The sequence below is a fragment of the Triplophysa dalaica genome, chromosome 2 (assembly GCF_015846415.1).
Source record: "Triplophysa dalaica isolate WHDGS20190420 chromosome 2, ASM1584641v1, whole genome shotgun sequence".
Lineage (NCBI taxonomy): Eukaryota > Metazoa > Chordata > Actinopteri > Cypriniformes > Nemacheilidae > Triplophysa > Triplophysa dalaica.
In genome coordinates this window covers 27,677,979-27,702,487 of record NC_079543.1, presented here as the reverse complement: position 1 = coordinate 27,702,487, position 24,509 = coordinate 27,677,979, and the positions used below count along the sequence as shown (strand labels likewise).

The 24,509-nt window shown below is 38.0% G+C and overlaps 1 protein-coding gene across 3 annotated transcripts in view; it reads right to left on the bottom strand.

Moving 5' to 3' along the window:
• The window catches only part of LOC130413659 (neural cell adhesion molecule 2-like), a 153,761-nt gene that overhangs the window by 10,022 nt on the left and 119,230 nt on the right, over nt 1–24,509 (bottom strand). For all 3 annotated transcript variants that reach the window (XM_056739037.1, XM_056739055.1, XM_056739046.1), the window contains exons 5-14: nt 23,200–23,337; nt 17,061–17,178; nt 15,027–15,196; nt 12,378–12,523; nt 8,621–8,771; nt 6,674–6,861; nt 6,333–6,429; nt 3,773–3,946; nt 2,177–2,296; nt 1,816–1,937 (exon numbers count right to left, since the gene is read on the bottom strand). In XM_056739037.1, the coding sequence (XP_056595015.1) occupies nt 1,816–1,937; nt 2,177–2,296; nt 3,773–3,946; nt 6,333–6,429; nt 6,674–6,861; nt 8,621–8,771; nt 12,378–12,523; nt 15,027–15,196; nt 17,061–17,178; nt 23,200–23,337 (1,424 nt within the window). The remainder of the gene's footprint in view (nt 1–1,815; nt 1,938–2,176; nt 2,297–3,772; nt 3,947–6,332; nt 6,430–6,673; nt 6,862–8,620; nt 8,772–12,377; nt 12,524–15,026; nt 15,197–17,060; nt 17,179–23,199; nt 23,338–24,509) is intronic.

Here is a 24,509-nt window from a genome sequence, read left to right as displayed (position 1 = left end):
GATTTTCAAAATCCCTGAAAGTTTAAGGAAAGTTTTCTTTCATTGGCCCGGAGAGATAATACTTTCATCTAATCTTCATTTTGAAACACAATCTTGTGTTGCTTTCTTTCTATAAGCAGATGATGATGACGGCGGGTTTGAAATTGTGGTGACAGAACTCCTATATATCAACCCGATTTCCTTCTGACATTGACCTCTTTAGCTGAAACACCACAAAATGAAACAAAATGAATAAAATAAATATTTTGCAAATCTTAGAATTCTGTTCATTATCAGCAGAATTACATTCAGAACAACAGATATTTACACTATTTTTAACATATTTAAACACACAAGACTTGGTTTGGAAATCACAATACAAAAAACTCCTAATTTTACTAAAATAAGTTTTACATTTTTATGCAAACACATTTTGTTTTGCTTTGATCTCAAGATGAAATGCAACTTGGACATGTTTCTGACAGGTTTGCAAGATTCATCAGAACACGTGAGCATGTGCAATATTAAGGTGAACACGTGTGTATTAAGCCAAACAATCACTCGGGTCGGGCTTCTCCGTTTCTCAAAGCAACGCATCTAAAGTAAAATTCCTCCCGAATTCCCCCCTGCAGTTCATCTGTGGAGAATGAAGGAACTTCGGAGCGTTCCGCCTCTTTCTTTAAAGCATCTTTATTCTTTAAGCAAATGAGGTCGCAGCGTGAGCTCTTTCTCAGCCCACAGACTCACTGTACACACCATTTTCCCCGAGAACATTACAGATTCAGCCACCCACACCACTCCTGCCAGACAACCAACTGAGATTACCGCTGACTGAACCCTGCGGATTCCTCTCCAAATGCACAGCATGTGAAATAAAGTTTATAATCCGATTCGATATCAACTCGAGCCTTTAAATCCACTGCATGCTTTAGTTTTACAGACGGATCAAATGTGACGAACACACAGTCTCGCTTGTAATGTGATCTTATGTCTTCCTGAATGAAAACTGTGTGTTATGCTATTCATGTTAGAAAACATTAAGGAGGCAATGTACAGTTAACAATTACAGAAGTTTATCAAAGTATAGAAATTCTAATACTGGAATGTAGTTTTAAACCCACTATAAATGGCCCAATTGTTCATAAAATATACTCAAATATATTATAAATAATAATACTATTCATAATAATACAACTATTGTTATTAGAATAATACAAATATTAAGAGTTATGAACAATTTATAAGTAATAATAATGCTTATAATAACAATACTTTACATTTATTATTATTAATATTATTGTTGTTATTATATTAAATAGGATAAAAATAAGAAAACGTATAGAGGAAATTATTCATAAAAAACAATATATTATTATTATTATTAGTAGAAGTAGTAGAGTATTGTTAGTATTATTATTAGCAGTATTGTTTTATTAATATTATTATTATCACTAAGTTCAAACGCATTTGGCTTAAAAATAGCTGTATTAAAAAATCCCAGATAAGATCTCTTCAATATGTCACAATATCTCAGTTATTTCTCCTAGACATAAATGAGATAAAATGGAGAGCGTCTTAAACATCTCACAAATGTCCTCGAAGAGATCTCAACAACAAGCTCAGATTTGTTAAGTCTTCAATCAAAAGTCAACATTATAAAAGATGTCAATATGCACTGAAACATTCTAAATCCAGATGATTTGACTTCTACAGTAATTTATTATGAACTCTGTTTCTTGTCTCATTTGTATTTTTACTTCTCCTAAGCGATTTTAGGATGTAAACCACAGAGCATTACACATTCCTCTGTGATCAAGTTCATCACGGTTCTCTCACCGTTTTGTACTTCACAATGTACTCCACGATGGGCATTCCACCATCATCCTGTTTGATCAGACCGAGTCTGTAGGCTTTACCGACACCTCTCTGTCCGTGTACTGTAGGAGGACTCGGCTCACCTGCGGGAACAGAGGACATCGTCAAGGAAAGAACCCTCTCAACTATAAAGTTCTTTATAAACGACAGAAAGCTACGTTATTATTATGAGACGCTATTTTATTCTGTATTAAAAGAGAATGTTCACTGCAATAGTATCAATTCACATCAAATCGCCACGGCAACCGAACAACCTGCTACGACCAGCCGACAATGAAGATGCAGAACGAGCAAGAAAGAGATAATAGAAGGACGGTCTTACGTATGGCAAGCGTCTGGAAGCTTTCCGTGCGGCTGAACTCTCCCTGACCCTTTCCGTTCACTGCCGCCACCCTCACCTCATACGTGGTGTTGGGCTCAAGGTTGGCCAGGGCGACTGTAGCTGTGACAGAACAAAAAGAGTCAGAGATCCACTTCTATCAAACCTGAAGTATCAGACAGACTAACATATGCCATCGATGCTCTTTCATATCCGAGGATTAAAGCAAAGCGAAGATTCTGTCACGATTTATTCACCTTCGTGTCGTTCATATCCAAAAACGATATTCTTTCATTTCATACGATCTAGGCCTATTGAAAGGTTCATGTTGGGATAAACTAGTCTATTTATTGATGCTTTTATAATTGTATGTTTTTGTACAATTTTGTACAATTTTTTCAAATCAGCCACTTTGTAAAATAGCTGTGAATTCCCACGAGATCAGCTTGAGCCGAGATACGACATCATTCTTCAATCGGTCCAATATCAGGATAGAAATCATCAGGAAGGGAATTACATCACAGTGTTATGACAGCACGTCCGAGGCCGTGACCCTGCAAATGATTTGATTTGTTAATTTCCATGAGTAAGCAGTAATACAAATGAACTGACTCGACGGCCGGCGTTATTGTGCTTAATGACCGCAGTCACAGAACATTGAGCTCTTAATTAAAAATCCACAAAGAATATGCGGATGTAATCGAAGTCATTACGCTCCTATTTGAGTTTTTCCAGCAGTGAGCAGAGAAGAAATATTTTGGAGGTCTGGTGATGACCTCTTCACACATGCCTTTATTTTCTCAGAAGACCTGCGAGATTGTGATTTGAAGTTGAGCCGTAAAACTTCCCACGCTTAAAGGTTTCTATTTGTTCCTTGCTTTGAGGACGAATGTTATTGCTGTGTTGGGTGTCCTGGCTAATGGCCTCTTAATGCACGAAGAGAAATCATTGTACGACCAATACGACGAGTAAGTTTAATGATCAAAGTGTTAAACTCATTATCTCTAGTGCGGCTTCAGCCAGTGAAAATGTGCTTTGGTCGCACCAAAACAAAGCAGGATAATTCTCAACACATCACAATCCAGCAAAAAGCAATAAGTGATAATGGAGTTTAGAGGAAGTGTGTTTTTATTTCTAAAGTGTTTCCCTTATGCAGCCGGCAGAGAAAAAAATCTAAAATATTGAACGTACTGTTTCTCTAAGGCATCAATAAGATATGAAGGGAGAATTTTTCTGAAGAAAAGTCAAGAGATCGCGACGTGACCGAAACACGGTGCTGTATTTTTCTTCTTTTAAAGGGGTTTTAAAGGGATAGTTCACCCAAAAATCATCATTATTTACTCTCGTGTCATTCAAAACCTGTATATGCCTCTTATTTTAGTGGAACACAAAAGAAGATATTTTGAAAAATGGCTTTTGTCTTTACAATGGAAGTCAATAGGGTTCCAAATGGTTTGGTTCTCCACGTTCTTCAAAATATCTTCTTTTATGTTCTGCATGCCATCCAGCTTGACACGTGTCATGATGGCAGAACATATATTTTCAGGTGAACTGTCCCGGAGCCTGAAACACGAGACAAAGTTAAAATAAGACACTCACTCTGAACTCCGTGTGATCTCACTGTCCTCCAATCGGGTGAGTTTATGTCTTTGTAATGGATGATGTAATAGCTGATGGGAACACCTCCGTGTGAGTCGGGCTTCGTGAAGGTCACAGTTGCGAGACGTTGGGATATGGAGGTCAGTCTGACGGAGGTCGGATTCGAAGGGACATCTGTAACAGAACGTCAAGTTTTAACCAAAGGTGTCCACAAAACCAACTCTGACTTTAAATCTTCTGTCAACATATGTGTTGTAGCGTCTGTTTATCAAGAAAAAAATCAGTAAAATTTGAGAAATAAGTGCTGGATGCAAACATAAACGATCTTCACTCTTTCATTCACACACAAATATAAGACAGGACATTATATTCAACAGATCTCTTCCTGTTATCTGACAAAACCGCACCAACCCACAAGAGCCTGACCTGCCAAAACACATAAACATAACCGCTGTCTCCTTCACACACGGTACGTGTGCAGCGTCTTGATGCATCATTTAACTCCAGTTTTACATTTATTGAAGAAAATGTGAGGTTTGCTTGTCAATGATATTCCATTTAAATCCATGAGATTGTGTTACTACAGGTGTATCGTCTGGCAGGTGAAAACCATCTTTGACATCATATCTGACACACACACAAAAACAGTGAAGGCAAAATGATAGTATGATGTAATTTCCGTCATCAGGAGGGTCTGCAGTCAGAACGCGTGCAACAGCACTTGCTCACAAAATTAGTTGAATCCTCCAAGTCAACTTGACAATTGAGTACGCTCAAGAAGCTGTGCGGACACGTTTGTGTGCAAGCCAAACACGGATGCTGCAAGTCAAGTATACCCGGCCCTTAAATTCTTTCGTATTGACATTTTAGTAATTTTAATATGAAATATTATATATAAAATATGAAATATAACAAATAGTGAATCAATACATTGAAAAGCGATATAAAGTAGATCGCCAGAAATGTTACAATGTTTCGATTTGTGGTTAACTGTGTTTTTTTGTTACTAGTAAATGTTGTTGTTAAATGTTGTTGTGAATATTATATTATATCCTCCAATCAAGTACATTTTGTGTTCCTTTTAATTATTTTAAATTTAATCTCATTCAAACGTTTTTGTAAAGAATGTGTTAAATAACAACAGACTTCCTTTTTGTTTCCTTTCTTTACGTCTTAGCTCCACCTCTTAAGGATGTGAGGGAAGGACGTCCCGCTCAAAAGAAGTGTGGACGGAGGCGGAAAAGCAAGTGAAATGGCATTATCCTCAATTTCTCAAGTGTCGCTTCACAGTGACATCAGTTAATGATAATTGTGCACCAAAAAATGGCAGCGGCTTTTGGCAATAGATGCTCTTTATGTTAATTGAAAATAGCGACAGATGCTATCTACACAAAGTTTAAATAGCAGTAGGTTCTGTTTACCCTAAGTGAAAATAGCAGCATTTCAAAGTAATTTGCTATTTACACTGAACAAAGATAGCTCTATATTCTCTGGATTAAGTAGAAATAGTAGTTAGATGCTATTGGTATTTATAAACAGTGGCAGATAACATTATTATTTGCACATCAGTATTGCTGTGCATTTAAAATTTTGCAATAACAACAGTGTAAATCATTATAAATTATAAAATTATAATAATAATGATGGCAGCTTATTGAGATATTAAAGCCCTACACCTACCCCTAAATTTTATGAATAAAATGAATTTTAAGTCTGGCTATTTTTGGTCAGTGTTAATAGAGACTCCGTGAAAAAATACACTTAAATACTTTAGATAGGATTCATATCCCCACTAACCAAACAGATGTCATCCCCCATTGACTCCTATAGTATTTATGTTTCCTACTATGGCAGTAAATGGGGGATTAGATATGTTTGGTTACTGACATCTTTTCAAATGTCTTCCTTTGTGTTCAGCAGCACAAAGACATTTATAGTCTTTATATAAGTGTATACGTAAAATAAACGTTATATAGAAATATTAAATATACTGGCTAAATTAGGTCTACAGATGTGTTGTTCTGTGAACTAGAGAGAGTGTGTATGTGTGAATGTACGTGTCTGTTAAGTGTGTGTGTGTTTATTTGTGTGCGTGTGATATTTTCTTGTACTGTAGATGAACCAAATCTTTATGGGATATTAAAGAGCTCAAGAGTAAATGAACGGCGACTCTGGTATATTAGTGAGCTCTCTAGTAAATCACCATACACAGAAAATGAACTGCGGTTAAATGAAGGATACACAGTATCATCATGAATGCCTGACGCATCACTAAAATATTATAGCCACCTATTCCATTACACTAATTTGAAGAACTCAAATAAAAGAATATACTCAGAATCGTTCTTAAATCAAACTTTTTGTTTCTATAATGTTATAAGAGGGATGAATAAAAAGTTTAGTGAGAAGCGTCTCTATTGCATATGACTCTATATATGATGGTGAAGGCAGACAGGGTGAATGTGGGATTTCATTCACGTTTTAACATCAGGTAGACAGTATAAATTCACCAGGACTTGTTCACTTTCTCCTCTCGAGGTTATTGAAGGTGAACACATACCTGCCTGTGCTAATATAAACTCCTGGTATCGAGCGCCGATGTTGTTTCTGGCTGTGCAGTTGTAGCGCCCGAAATCCCTATCGGACACTGGAGTGACCTGTGGATAAACAAGTGAAGTGAATTATTAAAGAGAAACGGGAATAATGCGAAACTCTCATCCTTCTTAAAGAAACGCACAACCCGCTGGTGTGAGTTCACAGTACATAATATCCTCATAAATCTTCAGTAATAATGTGTTTAGATGCTGGACGAAGACATTGGTTTTCCTGCATTGTCGTTGTCTTCAACACATTCACTAGCATGAATATTAGACGCATTAAATGCGTGTGATGATAGCGAACCTCCAGAATGGAGCGGCCCTCTGCGGTGTGGATCTTTATGTTGCTCGTCCCCTGGCTGGAGATGGTAAAGCGATCTCTTCTCCAGAGCATCGTCGCTGGAGGGTTGGACCTGGTGTCACAGCTGATGTTCACTGGATTTCCCTCCCACGAGTAGAAGATGGTCTGATTGGTCTGGAACTTTGGCGCATCTAATAAGAGACAAAGTTATATTTATACACATTTATTCAGACATATCAGTTTATCGGGTCATGTTAGGTCAGGTTAGGGAGGTGGTCCCACCAGAAGTTCTGTTATTTCTCACGGTAACTTCTGGAACGCAATCATGGATGGATGAAGGTCTCCCAGATTTTGGCACCCAAAGGTTGAAAGATATTACATATGGGTCATTCTGTGTCAACTCAACCAGATGTCCCTTGACAACAATTTTCCATTTAAAATGTTTTATTCTGGAGATAAATACAATGAACAGCAGCTGTATACTAAGGGAATCACATTTGGTTTTCCACTTGTGAAAATGGGTACTTTGTACATTGCACATGGAGCCATGTTGAGAGCCCCATATCTCTGGGATTGTACCACGCAGTGGCTTTTACCAAAAATAGATTAAAGAAAAGTTTATTAAGTAACAGAAGCTGAAAGAATATTGAGATGTCTTTAATACTTCTTGAGTTACAGACATGCAAACTTTGGAAAATCACACAAAATGCGCATTTTTCTCATTTTTGAACTGTGACAGTTTTCATGAAATGCAACAAGTATTGATATGGTCAACAAATTCGACTGACAGAACAATTAATATCTGTGTAACAATGAAATAGTGATGCTGTCATCTTCATAAAGTCATTTTTAAGCCCTCTAATTTGGCTCCCAATTTTAAACTAAAAACGATTTTACACTGCTTACCCAATGGTATTTCAGATGTTGATGTTCTTCAACACTGCAGCTTATCTCTTCAAATGCTCAAAAACAACATTTTTAGCTGGGGAATTTTCTAAAATATGACCCTTTATGATCAACATACTCATTAATAATGTGATGTTTCTTTTCTTAAAGCTAAAAATCAGATCACAGATCCAGCAATTCACAAACACTCAAGCAAACATGTTTCACATGCAAAACTCTTTATGTGAGAAACACACATGCAGGCAAATGTTCTTTAACAGCGAGTGGTGTGAATGTCTCTTGTGTTTTAAGCGCTGAGGGCATCAACAGTATGAAGGCATTACTCCTGCATAATGCTGCTAGCAAGCCTCCATTCCAAAGATTAATGCCGGGACCTCCGTCACATCTGAGCAGCAGCGCGAGTGTGGAGAGAAGCTCCCACACTAAATAAATGACTTCATTAGCACCACGGTAACGCTTGGTTGGCTCCTGCCGTCGTGAACCCCGCCCAACGCTGAGCCAGTGACATGAAGAAGCTTCACGACGTCAGGGTCAGCGAGGTGCACTCTGTGCGATTAACGCTTGAAATGACTCAACAGACGTCTAATTCAAAGAGCGTGTTTTGCATTGTTTCGAATTTGAAGCTTGAGGCTTGACGGCAGTGTGAATGTGAAATTTGTATAAAAGTGTAAAAACAGCCATAAACAAAGACGCGGTTGAAAAATGCGTGAAGGTCATTTTTAATTTGGTACCGAAAACCAATTAGCTGGTATTTGAGTAAATGCAGAGAGTCGCAGGAATGAACGAGAATTATTCCTTTCATAATTGGCCCCAACGGATGCCGTTTTTTCTAGAATAATTCCACAGGCCAACACAAATAATTCTGTACACTGGGGGGTGAAATAACCATTGTGACCAGCAAAGTAAATAAAAAACGGTGGTGAAAAGTCCTCAGAAAATATTCAAGGACCTTACGAGAATTTTCAGCAACCCGGTTTACTTGACTTCCCAACAGAAGTATAATTGAGTCACTTGACACTGAGGTACGTTAATGTCAAATCTTACATTCGATATCCAGGAACATGCTCTTCTGATGGCCTCCGATCCTACTGAGGGCCTCGCAGTCGAAGCGACCCCAGTCTGAGAGCTGCACGCCACTGAATGTCAACGTGGACTTCCCGTGCCGTCCGAGTACCTCCACACGGCCGTCCTGACTCTAAACGAAAACAAACACATTCATTTACATTTCTGACACCTTGTTATCATTGTCCGGCCAAGCTAGAACATTTAACATTAGATAAACATACAGTAAGCGTGTCAAAGCATAGTGAGAATGTTTGTTCTTTAAAAAGAGCTGCAGTCCTGTTCTTCTAATCCAGAGTATAATATAATTTGGTCTCTGTGGTGGCAGTAAAACAGGGACTTTAAATATAAAGGTATTAGGACGAGCCCATCCCCTAACGCCCACTTTAATGATCACCGTTCCTCTTACTCTCAGGGAAATCGATCTCTAGCTTCACCGTCCTTTTATTGTCTGGATGGCCAGCTTTACTGCCTAACAACACGTTGTGACATGTGTTTTATGGGGCGAGGGCTATTACTGTTGACTGGAGACCTGAAGGTTTCCTTCAATTCACACTAATGCATTTGACTCGATTTTATTCAGCTAGCGAAAGTGACCCGTGGCCTTTCCACGGCAGGAGAATATGAAGTCAACAAACAAACTGACACGTTAAAACGAGGCAAATACAGCATCTGTATGTGGATCTGCTAAACACACGGGTTTAAGGTGGTTGCCAAGGTGTTGCTAGGCATCTGCTAGGTTTCGAGCATTTTGCTATGGGGTTATTTGGGGGCTTTGTTGCCTGTGCTAAACATGTGGCAACTAGTGTTGTGGGTGGTTGCCAGGGTGTTGCTATGCAGCTGCTAAGGGTGCTCTGGTGGGTTGCTAGGGTATTTTTATGAGTATTACTTTGCAGTTGCTAGGAAATTGCATAGTGACCCAAGTTAAAAAAAGTCTTCCCCAGTCTTCAGACGGGATTTCGATATTTCCTCCAAAAACACTTCAATGACATTCTGTTTCTTACTTTTAACCACGAAAATCCAATTGTTGAGGAAGGTAATAGCTCATCTCCTCAACAACCTCTCAGAGTGATGCGAGTATCATTCATGTTTGTAACAAGAACAGCGAGGAACGTGCTAAAGTTTAATATGTAGAGTAATGGGTTTGTTCGCTCACTGTAAGAATAAGCAATAATAACAGAGATGCTTTCCTTAGCAAACACTCTTAATATATTCATTGAATGCCGTTTGAACTCAAATACACATATACACAAACAGCGACGACGCATGCGAACACAAGCACATGAATATAAAGTCCCTGCACACAAACACAACAGAGCTTACTAAAAAAAAAAACATTTCCGACTGAATGAATCTAATAAACCGCTAATAAAAGCAGTTGCCGGAATCATATTTCTTATTCTGTGGTGCAAATTCACCTTCTTGTTTTATGACCTCAAAAACAAATTACATTTTAGAGCAGGAGAGTAAGCAGACACAAGAGGTGAGTACAGACCAACAGTATCTCGCTGTCTGTGTGAACGAGTGCGTGTGTGCGCGTGTGTGTATAGCCTCTCTGACACCGTCCGCCTTGGGCTGACGCTTCCTGACTGTTTGATATGCTACTGAGATCTCTGTGAGACAACAAAACCACAGCACAGAGAGGAAAAGACAGAAGGACAACAGAGCGGCAGACCGACAGACAGACAGGCAGATAGACATATGGATGAATAGTTAGACAGATGGACAGTTAGACATTCAGGCAAACAGAAAGATAGAAACAGATAGCTAGACAAACAGACCGATAACCAAACAGACAGACAGATAGCTAGATGGACGGATGAACAGAGAGACAGACAGCTAAAAAGGGAGGCAGATAGCTAAACTGAGAAATGGGTAGCAAGACAGACAGGCAGACAAACACACAAATAGATAGCTAGACAGACAACAGTGAGACAGACAGCTAGAAAGAGAAGCAGATAGTTAAACAGACAGACAAATAGCGAGACAGAAAGACAGATAGAGCGAGAGGCAGACAAATACACAGTATAGAAAAACTGTAAGGAAGCAAGACATACAGACGGATGGCTAGACAGACAACTAGACAAGACAGATAGCTAGAGAAACAGACAGACATATAGGTAAACAGGTAAACAGAGAGCTAGACAGACAGACAGACAGACAGACATATGTACAGACAACTAGACAAGGCAGATAGCTAGAGAAACAGACAGACAGATGGACAGACAGACAGCTAGACAGGCAGACAGACCAACAGACAGCTAGACTGGCAGACAGACAGACGGACAGACAAATAGACAAGACAGATAGCTAGAGAAACAGACAGACAGATGGACAGACAGACAGGCAGACAGACCAACAGACAGCTAGACTGGCAGACAGACAGACGGACAGACAACTAGACAAGACAGTAGCTAGAGAAACAGACAGACAATTAGGTAAACAGATAGACAGAGAGCTAGACAGACAGACATACAGACAGACATATATACAGACAACTAGACATCACAGACAGCTAGAGAAACAGACAGCTAGACAGGCAGACAGACCAACAGACAGCTAGACTGGCAGACAGACAGACAGACAGACAGACGGACAGACAGACAGACAGACAACTAGACAAGATAGATAGCTTGAGAAACAGACAGACAAATAGGTAAACAGGCAGACAGAGAGCTAGACAGACAGGCAGACAGACATATAGACAGACAACTAGACAAGACAGATAGCTAGAGAAACAGACAGACAGATGGGCAGACAGACAGCTAGACAGGCAGACAGACCAAACAGAGAGCTAGACAGACAGACAGACAGACAGACAACTAGATAGACTAATAACTAAACAAACAGACAGATAGCATGACAGCAGACAGGCAGACTGACAGACATACAGACAGACAACTAGATAGACTAATAACTAAACAAACAGACAGATAGCATGACAGGAGACAGGCAGACTGACAGACATACAGACAACTAGATAGACTAATAACTAAACAAACAGACAGATAGCATGACAGGAGACAGGCAGACTGACAGACATACAGACAGACAACTAGATAGACTAATAACTAAACAAACAGACAGATAGCATGACAGGAGACAGGCAGACTGACAGACATACAGACAGACAACTAGATAGACTAATAACTAAACAAACAGACAGATAGCATGACAGCAGACAGGCAGACTGACAGACATGCAGACAGTCAACTGGACAGACAGATAGCTAGAGAAACAGACAGACAGATGGGCAGACAGACAGCTAGACAGGCAGACAGACCAACAGAGAGCTAGACAGACAGACAGACAGACCACTAGATAGACTAATAACTAAACAGACAGACAGATAGCATGAGAGCAGACAGACAGACATGCAGACAGTGAACTGGACAGACAGATATCTAGACAGAGAGAACACAGTCAGGTAACAGGAGAAACAGACAGACAGAGGTGCAGCTAGAGACACAGATCTGCTGTTATGTTGAAGTGAATGAGGTGAAATTAGTTGAAACAGTTTGATTATCATTGTGAAGTTGTCAAATATCTGAATCCTGTAATGACTCAATAATGAGAAACGCTGCGTGTGCTGATGATTATAAAAGAATCACTTTCAAATCCACAGAGCAGTTTTAAAGAAACAGTGTACTCCAAAAAAAGATCTTTCACCCTCACGTTTTGTCAAACCTCTGCCATTGTTATATAGAGGATCAGAGGTGTGTGTGTGTGCACTCTTCACCTTATCTCCATCTTTGAATGTCTGTCCATCACTGGCTCTTCTCCATGAGATCTCAGGCACAGGTTCACCTTCAGCTGTACAGGAAACCATAGCAGCGCTTCCCTCCACCGCCGTCACGTTCCGTAACTGAGTGATGTGAGGCGGAACTGAACGAACACGCAGATAGACAGACAGACAGATGCAGACAGACAGGTCAACGCACATATTTAAGTCAATTCTTTTGAACTTCATCGGTCCTCAGACTTTAATGTCGGTGGATAATTGCTTTGAATTACATCTAAATTTTCGCAATGTTCTCTCACGTCCTTTGACACTTCACAGCGCGAGTCAAGATTTGTCTCACATTTATAGAAACTCTCTTTCACCTTCACACATCAAGGCAAGAAATTATATTTTGCGGGAAGAAGTTTAACCTGATTTAACAATTTTAAGACAATTTAAAGTTTTGGGAACCTTTCCGCCTCAGTCACATGAAAAACAAACTGCATTATTAAATAAAAAAACATTTATATCTCACAACGGTAGATGCTGAACCGTTTACAAATAATGCAGATAATAAACACTATCAAACAGCATCATAGGTGTCTATAAAAACTTTGAGACGTGTATGAATTTGCCTGTTCTAAATAAACTGAGTTTTTCCCCAAACTTCACTGAAGTCAAGAGCAAACAAGCCCACAGCGACTTTCTGCTCTTCATCTCTCACAGAGATCAGCTGAATGCAGCAGAATAAATCCATGAAATGACTGAAGCCCCGCAGAAAAGCTCCTCACAGGCTCTTTGAACAACATCTGCAAAGATCAGGTGGTTATATGTAGCAACAGACACTGAAGAATCGTCCGCCGGAAGGATGGAGCGAAGGCTTGTGTGAAGATCGACAGAGCTGGAAGAATCTAGAAAGACTACAAATTTTCAATCTTTTTATTTCCTGAGGTATATGAAACCAAAGAGTTGAAAGATTGCCATCATGATGTCAGGGAGCTATGGGTGTTTACCAGAGTGTTGTGGTGGTGTTAAATGTCATCGTGAGGGTGATGTGGGTGGTTGCCAGGACATTTAAGGTGGTTGCCAGGGTTGCCATTGGTTCGCGAAGAGGTGTGTTACTCTTTTTAATGGGTGAACCATATGATGATACAAAATATCATAGATATCATAGAGGGGAGTCATATTCATAGAGTTATATTGACTAGTACATAGCCATCTGAGACACCCTAACAACCAAACAAAAAACACCTAGGACTGCTTAGCAACCACTTAACAATCCTAAAGCAATGACCCAGAACATCCCAACATCATAGAGGTGATTTTGCACAGTCTAGTACCACTTACACATTCTTAAAAAAAATAAAAATGCAATTTAAATGCACTAATGATTTGTGTGCATTGCATTTTAACATGAAGATGAGTAGAAATACTGGTATAATATAATTTAGTAATACAATATAATATAATGTAGTGAAAAAATAATACATTAAAAACTAAGATAGATAAAAAGATAAAAAAAACCTTGAAATTCCAGTAACACCCGAGGCTGGCGCCTTGGCTCTCCACCTGAGGGCGCTATGGAGATCAGTGTTTCCCCCTGTTTTGTAGGGACTCCATATCCCATCACCCCTTGTGTCTTGTGATTGTTAATTGGTTTAACCTGTGTCTCATTTCCTGTTTCTCCCTGCATCTGTGTATTTATAGCCCTTGTGTTCAGTTAGCTTTTGTCAATCGCTGTTTATGTTACGCCCTCATGTACCGCTTGTTATCTTGGATATTAATGTTTCTCTTGTGTTTTTGGATTACTCCGTGGTACTACGGCACTTCGGATACGCTTCCTGTTCTCCTGTCTGCCCTGTTCGCAACAGAACCAAAGACGTTGAGCTGTTGCTCCAGGAGTGATTGGCAGTAAGTTTAATGTTGCGAAACTAATATTTTGAAGCATGTAGTTAGTGTCACTCACACTACATGTTGGCTAAATAACTTGCACTGCTGCTGTGTCAACAGAGACAGAAGCCGAACTCTTAATGTTCCTCTGCTCTTTTATTAATGAAGTCCTTCATTCTGAAGAATAAAGATCTCCCACGTGTGCGAAACGTCAAGAGGCATAAACGTCACGTTTGCAGCTCCACGAACCCCCCGTCCGATTAGACGGCCATATAAATGTGCATTTCGAAGAACAAGCCTCTCTGGCACTTGGAGATGGACCCTGATGGCAGTGAATAAATCTCCATACATTTCCATGCCGAAGACAGACGGTCCAATCAGAATAATCCGTTTTCCAGCTTCCTGAGAGCATCGATTGAATCTGAGTCCAATAAAGAACCTGCTGGAGTTTTTCATGATAATTGAGCGCTCTTTCATTTCCCTGTTTGAAACAGCGGCACATTTTACTGCGCGGGGGGCTTCGCGTGAGTGGCGCCTCAAAGACGCATTGCTTCATTTTCTTCCAGAGAATTTGAGAGGAAAGCAACTAAATGGAAAAAGAAAAGAAAAATCGCCTCCGTTGCGGGCGTGAGTAAAGACTTCACCGGTCACGCCGTAAAAAACACCAACACGCACACAAATACGTCTTTAAAAGACAATTATTTGGATCAATCGAAGCAAATGCATCAATAACGTCAATAATATCTATCATCTCTGAGATAGATAAATGTTCCTCACCGAAGACTTTGAGGAAGAGTTGACTCTCCGTACTCCCAGCTTTGTTGCTGGCTCGGCACGTGTAGGGTCCTCCGTCCCCCTGTCGGATGTTTTTAACCGTCAGTGTGCTTTTTCCCCTGTCCAGAGAGTTTAACAGGTACTGCTCCGAGCGTTCGATCACGTGACCCTTCCTGTGGAAAAGCAAGAACTCAATTTTCGATAACAACAATGCTTGACTTGGAAACTACAAAATAAAAAATGTTTTTCTTTGTCTTTTGTAACAGTGATTTTTCTATAGAAATGAATTAAAAACTAATTCTACACTGTGAAATCATTTTCTCACTTTTGTTTTGTTTTTCGACACATTTTAAGCTTTGATTTCAGAGGAAACCAGCAAATTTCTGTTTATGCTTGATGCTAAAAAAGTACTAGAAGACATAATCTTGTTTTTACTTTTGAATTAGATTTTTCTTAGCCCACTGGCAACAGCTTTTTAAGCACAGTTTCGATTAGGTTATGTTAGATTTCTTTGAAAGCAAGACATAAAATCTTGTCCCATTTCGCTTCTTAAGTACACACAGTATATCTTGTTTAAAGGATGTTCAGATAATTGTGTTAAAAAAACAAGACAAGAAATCTGAGAAGAATTGCAGTGTAGTCATATGCTGGTCAGATACTGTTTGAAATCATATTTCTTTAATATAACACGTGACTCAAATGCTGTAGAAACTCACCACTTGAGATCTAAATAAAAAACAAACAAGCGCCACATCATATTAAAATCTATTTTTGAATCTGCACCATTTCTGACAGTCACCGCAGCCAATTTAACACACATTAACATCAAAATGTCTGTTCTTTAAATAATTGTTAAACTTAGTTTACAGAGAACTTTGCACCTGCGGGCAAAAATAGATCCAATTTTATGCACTTTAATTCCAGCAATTTACTAAACTATCCTGTCAATCGAAAAAAGGGTTAAATCTGTCTGAACTATAATTATATTCCATTCTCTGTGTGATTTTTATATTCACAATTATAACTTTACACCCACTGGACACTTTCAGACCGAAAGGAGAGATTTCTCATAAAATTGTTAGGAGAAATAAAAACAGAAGCAACTGAAGCTGTAATTGTGTAAACAAATGAAGAGTGTGGAGGTGTAAAATGAATGTAGATTGTAGAGGTATATTAATCAGGATTTGGGTAAATTTAAAGAGAAATGTTTAAGTTCGTATGGAAATTTTACTGTAGCTGAACCCTAGACACATCGGAGGGAAGTGCGGTGAATAAAATAAGGTGAAACATCAATATGGAAGAGTTTGATGGGAATGGGGATTATCCTCTGCAATGTTACGCTCGGTAAACTCAAGGATTAAACTGTGAAATACCTGTGGAATAAAAATGAACGGATGACATTATGTGAAAAAACATCAGTCTGTTGACTTTACACAAATCCCAAAGACAGTACGATAGCATTCATATGTAAAAAAAGTGTGTGATTTAAATTCCAAATATCAACACTGAATTCAAAAACACTGAGTAAGAACTAAACTTCTACATCTGTCTCACAGCAAAAAATATCTTTCTTACTTGTTTTCCAATGCAAATGTCGAAAAATTATTGAAAAAGGTTTTCTCGATGAGCAAAATAAATCTTGATTTTAGAAAAATAATATTTGTGCTTAAAACAAGCAAAAAAATAGAAATAATCTTGCATTTTGTGACAGTAAACTTTAAATCAAGACTATTTTTCTTACTCCATTGGCAGATTATTTTTGGCTTGTTTCAAGCAAATATTCACTGAAATTACATATTGCTTTGTCTAAAAAAGACTTATTGTCTTAGGTCATCTTGATTCATGAATTTTTAAACATTTGTACTGAAAAAACCCACAAAAATACCAAGTAAGAAAGTTATTGTAGCAGTTATTTCTGATTATAATAAACATAAATCAAATAATAGACATCTGACTGTCTATCCTTTTGTGCTCACAGATCATTTAGAGATTCTCTCAACAAGTTTTATTACTCTTCTAGTTTCTAATGTTACCCACCAGTACCAGGTCACCTGAGGGTCCGGAGAGCCTGAGGTGATGCAGGTGAAGGTGACGGACTCCTGATAGTCCGCTGTGGCGTTGAAGGCCTGCTGAGGTACAGTCAGAACCGGAGGAACTGTGAACCACAGCAAACAAACATGTGCTGGATGTCAGTTTAACAGAACTACACAGATGTTAGTGTTTTAGTTTGGTTTCAGATTTAATGAAGTGACAGAAGATTATTAGTATTATTTTTCACATCAACAAGAAAAACAGAGAAACAAGTCAGCATCCTTTACGTTTTCTCTGTCTCCTCATTCCCTTTACAGTTGTTTTAAACCTCCTCGTTATGTTTGTTCTACCTTTAAAATTAAAGTATTTTCACCACAATATAGGCCTATACATCATACATTGATATCTTGCCCACAAGTATTCACGAAGAGATGGCAATATTGGCAAAGTTACATCTGTATTCTTTACAAAGTAAAATCTTGCATATGTTTTTACGTAATCTTGTGTTTGTAATGTACTAAAAACATATGATGCTTTGTAAAAAATATATTGTAATGTGGTCAACAGTACTGGCATAGACCTGTTTCTTCCCAATGCTACTGCACTGCAAAAAATTAAACTTGTTCTCCCTACAACGATAAATAAGTAACTTGAACATAGCATTTTTAGTTAAAGGAGTCCAATTATTATTTTGCATATACTGATCAAAATAAGCCTAAACATGTTTCTAACAAAGATTATTTTGTTGAATGTACTCAGATTCTCAAGTTTTTGGCCAAAATGCGTCAGAAAGTTTGCCAAATTTATAAAACAGTCTATTCTGTGTTTGAGAGTTCCCAAGATGTTTTGCAACATGTTCAATTCTGTGTTTCTTATTAGTTTTTCTTTCAAAGATTAGTGTTTTAGTTCTTGCTGGTTTAATTTATGCTTTAATAACATTGTTACTGTTTGTTATCTGTTGAGTTTAGAGTTATTTTAAGGAATGATGGTTTTTGATTGTTAGCATGGTTGAGATTTGTGTGTTCAATGTTGAGGTGTAAGTGCATGACACAAGTGCAAAGAAGGTATATAAACACTCAACACAAACTGTTTAAACAGTTATTTGATCAAAGCTTGGCTCTGTTTGAGGCATAAAACTGTCATGATTCCGCTATCATGTCATGTTTGTTCTTGGAGTGGAGTCATGGCATAGCCTTAAGTTGTGTGGAGGGAGAGATAGTTTCCCTAGGGGCCTTCTATACTCTCTCTCCGGTCTGCGTCTGTGTTTCCCGCCCTTTTCGTTTCGTTAGCTTTCCCATCAGCGTTTCATCCCCTACACCTGGTCCTTATCAATTATCCTGTGTTTTTTCCCCTTTAAATCCTCGTGTCTATTGTCCTGTGCTTGTTCATTGTATGAGAATGTTGTGAAAGTCCTCGTCAATGTTACTGTGAAAGGTCTTGTTTGCTGTTTCTCTATGTTGTTGACCCTGTCGTCAAAGTTCCTGTAACCCGTGTCTAGTAAGTTCAGTTCAGTGTTTGTACTAGTGTTTATTTTCTTAGTTTAGTCAGTCCGTGTCTTTGATTTCTTTTATAGTTATCCTGTCTTGTTTTCCCCCTCGTGGGTTTTGTTTTGTCCTTTTGTAGTGTTTAACCCCTTCATTCCCCGTCTCTGCCTGCAATTGGGTTCTCCCCTCTGAGTTTCATGACAGAAAACATTTACAATTGTAGCAAAAGACAAATACGTTTGTTTATATTTAAATAACCAATCTATATTCTCTGTTTATGTGCAGCCAACAAAAAATATTTTGTTCTGTTATTTGTTAGGTAAACATGAATATTTATGTTTTGACAACTTGTGGACTGAGTTGTGTGGACTTCAGACTCATAAATATTAATAAATGGCATATTTAACTGTTATGATTGCCATGTTACTAGAAAAAAGCACACTGACATGTCTCTTTTTGGCCATTTGGGGTTGTGGGTAATGGCTGTATAAGATAGTACACCATGTTTTTGTTAGGACTACACCACTGACTATGTAATACTCAAAGAAATGTATAGTGCATTGCAATTATAAGTCTCTTCGGATAAAAGCGTCTGGCAAATGCTTAAATGTAAATGTAGACTAAAACCTACAATTACACAGGGACATTGTTGATTTTGTGACTTTAAGATGAAAAACGAGCACAGATTTTTAGTGCGGCTCCGGTGTTGTTTTACTGAGCTTGTACCGGAGTGAAAGTGTAAAATACTGAAAGTTACAGCCTGTTTTCATGATAAAATGAAGTTTCATTTTAAAAGATCACAGGAAATTTGATCTCACATGATATGGGCCCTTTAATAAAAACAGCGTTTATCTTTTGAGAGACGCAATTTTTCAATGTTTCTCCATTGACATACAGTATCCCTGGTTTTTGTTATCCAAGAGTTGAAGTAACTTCACCGAATTTCACAACATCTCTTACTTTTGTAATGACTTTCTATTTTCTTACCCGTTGTATTTTTCCTACCAAATGTGAGTTTATTTCAACGCACTATTTTTGACTCTGACGTCTGTAATGAAACTCTGGAGAAAGTGATTTAACCGTCAAACGGCTCGGCGGCTAAACGCATCAGCGTTTGTTTACAGTATAACAACAAACGTTCATCTCCCTCAAACTTCCCCCAAAAACATCCTCATTTGCAAACTACATCCTGTCTTTGATCTGCCGAATCCATTTGACATGAGAAGAATGAAACAGACCTCGACAGCTTCTCTCGCCGCCCACCACAGGCAGAATCATTATTCCGCGCTCCGTGATTTACTCGCTGTAACTATCCGCCGAGTTCAAAGGGCCTGAAATGTCTGGTGATGTGAATCAGTGAAGGACGAGGCAGATGAGATGCCCTCTATCTCACTGACATTTCCTTTTAAAGGATCAAGGGGACAGAGAAGAGAAACTCAGCTCGAACCGCCTGATGCTAAAAGTCAGGGTAAAGGGTGTGAAAAGAGCACGCTAGTGCACGCCTGCATGCTAATAAAGGCAAGGACGGTTTGAAGAAACTCAGAAAGAGACATCATAATAGACGAAGGGCTTGGAACATCTGAAACATCAGCTCCATAATGTGAACCAGACCAGTTAACACTATTAAGTGTGACAATCAATGACGGCAATAAATACACATCAGTCATGTAAAACTTGTTTTAAAAATCAACACTGGCGGGCGAAAGAGAGCAGCCTGCTCCTGAGTAATGTATGTGAAGATATAATAAACCGCAATATTCTAAATAATGTTGTACACCACTTAGGATGATGTAATTAATGATTATTTAACACTGGTCCAGAAGAACTTCCTGTTTTACTACACAAAAGTCATAACAAAAGACAGAAAACAGAATATTTACAACCAATTAAAAATAATTTATTTATTGCAAGATATGAAAAAGAAATAAATAAAATCTAATGTTAACATCATGCAAAGTGGTCTATAATATTCGCATTTAATCCTCCCTTACGTATCATAGAAATGTGAGTGATATCCGTAAGCTTATTGAATTACTATAATATTAAAAGGTTTAAATTATTTAGAATACAAAATATTTATCATGAAATATATATTTTTATAATTTCTTAATTTTCCAAAAAGTATTTTATAATAACAGTGTTACCATAAATCATTTGTTGTAATTTATCTTTAATTTGATCTTTTAACAATTTTTATATTATTTTTTTCTCTCACAAAAACTGCAAAAAATATGATTCTGTGTCGTAGTAGATTTCATGAAATTAATTGAGTAAACTTTACTTAATACAATTGTGATCGGTTTTTTAACCAAAATTTAAGTTAAAATTATAGAAATATCTTGGAATTCTAAATGCACAAATAATTGAGTGAATTCAACTTAATTTCATCATGTTCAAACCACTTAAACTTGTATAAAGGATCTTTACTAAATTATTTTGTGGTGGAACTACATGAATTATTTAACTTAATTTCCCTAACCGAGCAGTGAACTTAGAGTTCATTTTTGTGAAAAAGCACTATTTTAAAAATGAAATAATTGATGGTGTTTATTGTTCAGTTGTCTTTCAGATTCAGAAGATATTCTGTTTGTATTTCTGAGTTTCGTGGTTACCATTCTTGTAAAGAGTGATGCTTGTGCTCATGTTGTGGGAGATCTCATGATGCTTTTTTTTTCAAACAGTGAACTGTAATGCTGCTAAAGTCAGTACTGAGTCAACTCTCAGTTTACTTGTACATCATATATGTTGTTAACAATATTAAATATTAAACTGAAGTTAAAACAGATAACGAAGTTTATTAACTTCAAATTAGTTTTTCTTTCTTGACTTTTTAAAGTTTATCATGTGACGTGCTTAAATAATTTAAGTAGTTTTACTTGATTTATTTACTCTAAAGTTTTGTGACAAGAAAACGACACAAAAAAATAATAAGTGAATACAAACATTTAATAATACAATTTTAGTAACTTAAGATGTGAGCTTTATTGTATGTGAGCAAACTCTGTATTTTGTACTTTCTCTCTAAATTCATCATACAAATATTTCAGCACATTTAACATTAAAAATTTAAAAACAAGCATTTAACTTACAAGAGTTTTGGCCTAATGTTTGACTTTATTTTAATATCTGTAACAAAAATAATATTCTGCATTTCTCAATTCACATGACAAGAAATGATTCACTACTATAACAACTGAACATCTTCAACCCATCAATGTAAAGAAATGTGTCTTGAGATGTAAATCTAGCTTTAAACAGAATACACTTTCACAAGAGCGACACTTTCGCACAGGTGACCAGCTCAGCTTTATTTATCAGTAAAACCACCGAGAAAGCACTTTTGAATCCAATTTATCTTATACAGCCTCTTTAATCTGTGGTCTTCTGTAAGAGAGCAACAACGATCCAAGCGGCTGGCTAACAGATGGAGTGCAAATTGAAAATGAATATTTTAATTCAATAAAGAACGAAACACCAAAAAGAAGAGTTTCATTATAACAGCCAGCGATGTTCCACTGTTAGACAGCCAAGGCTAGAAATAAATGTACGGGATTCAGTCTTCAGTATGGGATACGAGGTTCAGTCTCTCTGTGCTCAGCGTCTGCTAAGTGATTTAAGCGGCAGGTTGTTCGGTTGCGACGGCAGACGGCGCTTGCCATGTCTTTGGGATAATAGGACGCGCCTCATTGAGCGAGCTTATTGGATCTTCCTGCGCTCTATAAGTGGCGATGCTAAATTGAATGCAACACACGTTCTTTTTTTGCCCGTTATAACATCAGTTTAAGAAGTATGAGTTGTGCAAACACTATTGTGTCAGTTCAGGCAGAGCTCGACGCCATCGAATTTCGACGACGCTCATTTGCGAAACAAGGTTAATGAGCTCATTTAGAATCCAGCCGCTTTTTCGTAAAGGGACTGGTTTGTTCGTGAGTCTGGGATGCTTGAAGTTTGTCTTAATTGAAACGTTTAGTCACAATCCAGCCAGCAGAAAATTGAGAGTACAGACGCGTTAGATAACATGAAACACTTAACCGAACAAAAATCTCTGTTAGAATGTTTCAAATGCAGGAATTCCTTATAAACGCTAAATAAAAAACAAGAGCTGTACATTTTGTTTTTAAACCCTTTTGGATGACTTGACACAATCTTGTAGCAAATCGCAAGTGTTTACGAGGTGTCTAATTTGTATAATCTGCTTTTAGGCGTTTTGTAATAATCAAAAAAAATTGTACGATATTTATCATAAAGATTAATATGCAATGGCCACCTCGTAAACTTCCGTTGTAAATCTTTCACTGTACACACGATTAAGAATTTACTTATGTTTTTATAAACTAAGATACTAGTCCACATTATCGTCTCGTACAGTCCCATGTTGATGAACTAGACGCTCCTTTCAAACATTTAGCATTTAGAGACTCTTATTTTGTGAGTTTAAAGTAATTGTGTTGACATTTTCTCTCATTGTTTCTTCAATAAATGTGAATACTTTGCTTCCTCTGTACCGAAAGGCAGTCACAGAATGAGTTTGTCTTAGCTGGATAACTTTATTCTGAAGCACTCTTTGATTTGGCCCCAATCAATAAGCTACGGTGTCACTCAATGAGAAAGTAAACGTGATGTGCCGCTTCAGTCGAATCCAGTGAAAAAAACAGACTTACCGTTGACTAGCACAACAATGTCCCGGAAATCAATTTCTCCCCGGGCCTCCACTCGCGCCTCACAGCGGTACACCCCCTCATCCGCTTTAGTCACTTTCATGATCTGGAGGTTGTTGTTGGGCAGGACGTGAAGCCTGCCTTCACCGTGAAAAAGAGAGAGAGAGATGCTAATGCAAACTTAAAACATTTGAACATATTTTGAGGAACATAAGAACACAAGACATGTTGCCACAATGCTATAGTGTATGGTTGTTAGGCATTTACTATGATATTATGAGTGGTTGCTAGGCAGTTACTAATGTATTCTGGAGTTTTTTTGGGCATTTGATATGGTGTTATGAGTGGTTGTTAGGCAGTGGCTATAGTGTTATGTGTTGCTGTCAGGTAGTTGCTAAGGTGTTCTTGGTGTTTTTAGTTAGTTGTTAAGGTGTTCTGAGTGTTTTTAGGCAGTTGCTAAGGTGTTATTAGGCAGTTGCTGAGTGTTTTTAGGCAGTTGCTAAGGTCCTCTTAGTGTATTTAGTCAGTTGCTATGAAGTTATGATTGATTGTTAGGCAGTTGCTAAGGTGTTCTGAGTGTTTTTAGGCAGTTGCTAAGGTCCTCTTAGTGTTTTTAGGCAGTTGCTAAGAAGTTATGAGTGATTGTCAGGCAGTTGCTAAGGTGTTCTGAGTCATTTTAGGCAGTTGCTAAGGTGTTCTGAGTGTTTTAAGTTAGTTGTTAAGGTGTTCTGAGTGTTTAAGGCAGTTGTTAAGGGGTTCTGAGTGTTTAAGGCAGTTCCTAAGGTGTTCTGGGTGTTTTAGACGGTTGCTAAGGTGTTATGAGTGGTTGTTAGGCAGTTGCTAAGGTGTTCTGAGGGTTTTTAGTTAGTTGTTAAGGTGTTCTGAGTGTTTTTAGGCAGTTGCTAAGGTGTTATTAGGCAGTTGCTGAGTGTATTTAGGCAGTTGCTATGAAGTTATGAGTGATTGTTAGGCAGTTGCTAAGGTGTTCTGAGTGTTTTTAGGCAGTTGCTAAGAAGTTCTGAGTGATTGTCAGGCAGTTGCTAAGTAAATTTGGGTGATTTTACGCAGTGGCTATAGAGTTATGAATGGATGTCAGGCAGTTGCTAAGGTGTTCTGCATGTTTTTAGGCAGTTGTTAAGGTGTTCTTAGGCAGTTGTTAAGGTGTTCTTAGGCAGTTGTTAAGGTGTTCTTAGGCAGTTGTTAAGGTGTTCTTAGGCAGTTGTTAAGGTGTTCTTAGGCAGTTGCTAAGGTGTTCTTAGGCAGTTGCTAAGGTGTTCTTAGGCAGTTGCTAAGGTGTTCTTAGGCAGTTGCTA